This window comes from Haplochromis burtoni, unplaced genomic scaffold, assembly GCF_018398535.1.
Source record: "Haplochromis burtoni strain Fernald_Lab_line unplaced genomic scaffold, NCSU_Asbu1 Contig_486, whole genome shotgun sequence".
NCBI classification, from domain to species: domain Eukaryota; kingdom Metazoa; phylum Chordata; class Actinopteri; order Cichliformes; family Cichlidae; genus Haplochromis; species Haplochromis burtoni.
In genome coordinates, this window is record NW_024582847.1 from 36,119 (window position 1) to 42,118 (window position 6,000).

The window sequence follows — 6,000 nt, forward strand, 5'->3', positions numbered from 1 at the left end:
AATTTAATATAAATAAAGCAGAATCTAGACATAATACAAAGCCTTGATTCTCCATGTGTGGTAAATCTGTGTGTAGATGCTGCTTTTTGTGTGTTTTTGCAGTCACTTAAATGTAACTGGCCATCCTATCTGACTCCACCCTGACATACGACATTTCAGCCATCCACACACAGCAAATGACTCCTAATCAAATCCATTCACCCTTACACTTGGGCATGAAAGCACTTCCCTTTCTCTCTCACTGATTTTTATAATGCATGTTGTCACTTTATGTCTCTCAGAAGCACTAAATATCTTTAAGTCTCATTCTGGACATCAGCTGCTCTCCATTAACCCTTCAAGAACCCTTCACCATAGCCATGTGCACACTAATTTAGATAAAAGCCCATTTTCTCTGTCTTCTTCAACAGAAGCTTCTTAAATGTGGAATAACAAGTGACTTTTGTTTTATGTTTGTGTGTTCACCACAAAAATGAATCAAAGAATCTATTTATTTACATTGTCATAAGAGCAAAAGAAGCAGAAGTTTTGTTTGAGAAGAACATTTTGGGATAAAAGCACCTAAATAGTCTAACAATTCAGGCCTATTTGGTGGTAATTTGGATTTCTTCAAAAATATACCTACAATCTTGTTGATCATGACATCTCCTCAGGCGCAGGAGTGTTGTTTTCCAGATGGCAGAGACTTTATGGGTGAAATGCACGTGGTTAGCTACAATGATTAATATCAGTTAGCTCAGCTTTTATGTCCTTTTATATTAAGTTTATATTTATTATCATATACTGTATACCCCAATAAAATGCCAGGAAATTATGGAAAAATATATATATTTTCTACCCAAGTCTAATAAAAAGAGATATAAATCAAAGAGAGATTCTGATACAGAAGGAAAAAAAAACACACCCATCTGTCTCCCCGTGTTAGCCCTGTGACAGACTGGGGACCTGTCCAGGGTGAACCTTGCATCTTGCCCTGTGGTACCAGGGATACCCCCCCGCGACCCTGATAAGAATAAGCAGATGAGAATGGGTGGATCCCGTCCCATCAATTATTTGAAGTACTGTACAAAATATCTTGTTCCTACCACTATTAACAGTACTTTCAATCTGTGCTTACTTCTGCCTCTGGTGGCCAATTTGGGCCCATTTTTAATCAGCCAAGCTACAGGACTGAACAAGCCCCAGAGGAGACATGGCTATGTGGTTGATGGTATACGCCTGTGGCAATGGGACTCAAAACACCTGAACTTAAAGATTAAAAGGTCAGGTGGAGAACTTCTGTCCTTATAATGTTGTTAGCCCACTGTCCATCCACCCACCGAGCAAATACCACAGTGCACACCTCTGTGGCCCCCTACTCAGGCAGGCACCACACATGTCTGGTGTGTGTGATGTTCCTTCCATGTGACCGTTCATTATTGATGAGACCAGATACATTTTCAGTCTCCCATCGGATGATGAGATCACTGATGAATTCAGCTCTGTGTGTGTGTGTGTGTGTGTGTGTGTGTGTGTGTGTGTGTGTGTGTGTGTGTGTGTGAGGGCTCCCTACCAAATATTCTAAAGCTGCCCTGCCTCCTCATAAATTTTTAAAACAGACTGGGCCTCTAAAACTCTGTGCACTTTAAAATGAGAAGCAAAGACAAGGCAGTGCCCCTAAGGTCTGTGATTACAGCTGAAACATAAAGAATGTCAGTCTGTTTCATCAAGCTGATTCAGTCTTTGATCCTTGCTTCTGTTTTCCATGGTTAAACATTCTGCAAGAAATGTTTTCAAGCACATCATAGTTCACATGACAAACTGAACAAAATTAGAAGGACGTGGAAAAGAAGGACACAAAGACCAAATCAGTGGCTAATAAGGTTCTTATGGTTAATGTCATTTAAAAAAAGCTGAACATTTACACTTCCAGCATACTGAGGAAGATGATATGCCATTTGTTGAATTTGTGTCTACTATGGTTGTCAAAAAACCTCAGATATTAACTGATAATAAAACTAATGTTTAAATACTAAATTAATCGTTTGCAACAAAAATGATTTTTTTAAAAATTGCCATCTGCAGCATGGTGGTATGGTGGTTAGCACTGTTGCCACACAGCAAGAAGGTCCTGAGTTCAATTCCACCATCAGGCCGGGATCTTTCTGTGTGGAGTTTGCATGTTCTCCCCGTGTTTGCGTGGGTTCTCTCCGGGTACTCCGGCTTCCTCCCACCGTCCAAAGACATGCAGCTTGTGGGGATAGGTTAATTGATTAATCCAAATTGTCACTAGGTGTGAGTGTGAATGGTTGTCTGTCCCTATGTGTTAGCCCTGCGACAGACTGGCGACCTGTCCAGGGTGTACCCCGCCTTTCGCCCTATGACAGCTGGGATAGGCTCCAGCGCCCCCCGCGACCCTGAAAAGGATAAGCGGAAGCGAATGGATGGATGGATGCCATCTTTACCTCCTCCAACTGGCACAACAAGCACAGAGCCCCTCCCATCACTTACAGCTAAAGGAATTTAAAGAGGAAAGCATCTACTTTAAGAACATTGAAGTATTAATCCAGTATTATAAATGCTACCCTGGCTGGTGCACATGTTAACTTGTAGTAATTATCTGATAGCCACATTAGCCATTTTAGCACAACTAAATACCACGCCCAAAGTGCTCTTCTTCTATATTACTGAAACTATGTAGATTGTTGGGTATTGTTTTAATTGTTGTACCTTTTGTTTATTAGAAGATTCTATGATCAATTACCAAAATAATTTATAAAATTATTAAAACCTCTAAACTTAATCATAAATACGTTTTTTGTTAAATCTAACTTATAAATGGGAAAATTAGTTGAAAACTAAGCAATCGACTACTTCAATAAATGACTTCTTCGCCACTTGGTAAATCTCTTCTGTTATGTGTAACTTGTTCTCTGCCAACTCTTAACGAAAAATGTTTGTTAGCCAGTGGCTACATTTGTTATTTGTCATCAGAGCTTGTTTCCTAAAAACAGCTTCCTTTAGTCTTAAGTGATGGGATTGAAGTTGGGCACAAGACAAATATAGAACAAAAAACATGAACTGAAAGAATCAAGCTGTGTACAACTGTGGGGTGGGTGTAGTGGTTTAAAAACCTCAATGAAAATAGCAGTGGTTAAAAAATAAACACTGTGACATCTTTCTTTTTGTTACTACAACCTCCCTTTGTCTGGTGTCTGTCAGGATTTCATGCTGGTGACAAAAACAACAATTTCCTTTATTCTGCTAGGTGCCTTCAGTGTAAGGTTCAACACCATCTAAAAAGCAAACTGCATCCTCACTGGTGAGTCATTGCAAGATATAGAAAACACTCAGAAAATCAACACATCTTGTTACTGACTACCACAAAAGATTATACGACTCTGTCCGGTTATGTACTGTACAGCTCGGGAAACCAGCACTGTTAAATACACAATTCACTAAGCGCTGGACTCAATTCCAAGCGTGTGACTGTTGTAGCTGTTATCTATCCATAATATCGCCAAGAAATTGTTAAATTGGACATTTTGCAATTTTTCTCCTTCAACATATAGCTGCTAAAATGATCTTAGAACAAGAACAATATACTATATGCGATCTACACACTAACTATACCTTAACTTTTGAGTAACATCTAAATTTTTAGCCTAAATGGTCTCCTACAGGATCTGTACTGTCATTAGAAGAAAATTGCACAATAAGGGGATTGCATTTCTGTCCTTCTTTCTTTTTTTCTTAAATAAAACAACAGTGCAATTATTTTGCCCCCTAATCACTGGTTGACATACTGAGGAGATAAACAAGAAGCAGTGCGAGCGGATCACAATCTCCTGATTCTTATAGAACCTTAACAGCCTTAACTTTAAATTGCAAGTTTCGACCAGTTCCTTGCTCCAAAAGAAAGTTAATCTTCTTAGACTAGATATGTAAAATGATGTATGTATGCCGAATGCTTTGCTCTAAAACAAACATGCTTAGATGTCCAAAAGTGAAGATGCTTGGCCATAATGGACAATATAACATTTGGAGAAAAATAAACAAACCCTAATCACCCCATATCAATTATAACACCATGGCAGAGAAATGAATGACTGTACTTTGCTAAGGCTTGGCCAACACTGGCACATGCAACCGGACAGTGATCACAACAACAGAAGCAAATCTACAATAGAAAGACTGAAAACGTATGGCCCAGTCCAAGTCCAGACGTCAACCCAACTGAATTACTGTAGCACAGCAAAATCCCGGCAACTGCAATGAACTGCAGGTATATGGTAAATTAGACCAAAGGACATGAGATTTCCAAATGGAGGGGAGTGACATTACTAGGACCAGTGAGCTGTCTCTTCCAGCAGCAAAACAGTTTGTTTGCGCTTCCTGAGAGTGACAACACGTGAGATTTGTTGTTGGCTGCGCTGTGAGATTTGTCTTTTTTGCCATCCATGGGGCCATTTTGGATTCTGCGAGGCTCTTCAAGGAGATGAGTCATCTGTCTTCACACACATAGACACTTCCAGCAAAAAGTGCTCACATTCAGCAATGTGAGCTATAATTAGCTCCCAGGATAGCAAGACAAGAAAAAAAAGAGTACTGTGTGAAAGAGTACTGGCTTTTAAAACCCCAAAATATTCCCACCACTCTGCATTATTAGAGTCATTTTTGTCCCATCAGTCAAGTCACTGCCTCACTAAAATGATAAAATATAACTCACAGAAATAATGAAAAAGGAAAAAAAAGATAGAATCTTATTTACTCACACAAATGCCCTGTGAAAAGCCTCTCGCCCTCTAGTTGCCTTGGTTACAGCAGTAGAGTTAAATAGAAGATGATGATCTGACAGAATAACAAATTTAACTCTATTTATTTTCTCCTTCAGCACCACTCCACTACTATTTCTCTTATAGTTACATGTATATATTTCTTACTCAGTTAAGATTGTGACCCCCTCATTTCTATTCTTAAAAAACAAAACAAAAAAAAAACTCCCAAAAAAAAAACCTCTTGGTGGATTTCAACAAACAGTAAAAAGCTCAGAGTGAATTATTTAGATGCCCAGGATGGATCGGGGCAATCGCATGCGATCACATTCAAAGTTCTTTCAGCGAGCGCCTCCGACACCGTCTGTCAGGCCTGTCTGCCTCGGGCTCCTGTTCTCTGCTGGCAGGAAGCTGAATGCAGCAGCTGTTCATTACAAAACACTACAGAGAGGAGAGACTGACCCTTAGCTGTACTCAAACTTTGACAGAGTGTCGCCGAAAGGAGGCAAGCCCAATTTTTGAAGGATCGCATGATGAGGTTGACGAATAACACTGGAGGTTATGCATGAGTGGAACGTACAATATGATATAATTTTTTTTAAAAACTTTGTTAGATAGAGTTAAAAGGCTTTGGTGTACGATCATTTTGACCTTGTTTGTCAGCGGCCTTTTCAAGTGGACGACCATCTGATGTAACTTAAAAGCTTCCCAAGACACTCAGAAAGTTCCCAAAGTCCCACCACAAAAATAATGTCATAATCTTTGCAGGAGGACTCACGAATGCTTTCTATAAATGACAAATAGCATACACAAACAATTTGTACCTACAACCCAGCTTTACATAACTCAGCGGATCCTCTAGTATACTGCAGCTCTCATTCAGAGCTGCTGATTATTTTTTTCACCAGCAGCTGATAAAGAATAACTTGAAGATGAACACTACATCTGCAGCTATGACAAGACATCTGCCAAGAAGCGGCTCTTCATGGGGCCATCCTACCTTTATATCTGGGCCATTGCAATTGAGGCTCATCCCACACTCATCTGTGATCTCTGTGATTTCGGAGAGGTCGTCGTCCTCAAATTCATCAAGGCTGATGTCATGGGTCAACCTGAGTGAAAGGGTAGATTAGGGTGAGAGGGACAAGAAGAGGATAGCGCATAGATGAGTCATATATATTTAAAAAAAAAAAATTTAAAAAAAAAAAATTTAAAAATAAAATAAAATATACCTCATGTCTGGCCA

The 6,000-nt window shown here is 39.5% G+C and overlaps 1 protein-coding gene across 2 annotated transcripts in view; it reads right to left on the minus strand.

Annotated features, from left to right (window-relative positions):
• mapk8ip1b (mitogen-activated protein kinase 8 interacting protein 1b) overlaps positions 1-6,000 on the minus strand; it is a 45,732-nt gene that overhangs the window by 22,206 nt on the left and 17,526 nt on the right. For both annotated transcript variants that reach the window (XM_014330714.2, XM_005951288.3), the window contains exon 2: positions 5,755-5,866. In XM_014330714.2, coding sequence (XP_014186200.1) covers positions 5,755-5,866 — 112 coding nt within the window. The remainder of the gene's footprint in view (positions 1-5,754; positions 5,867-6,000) is intronic.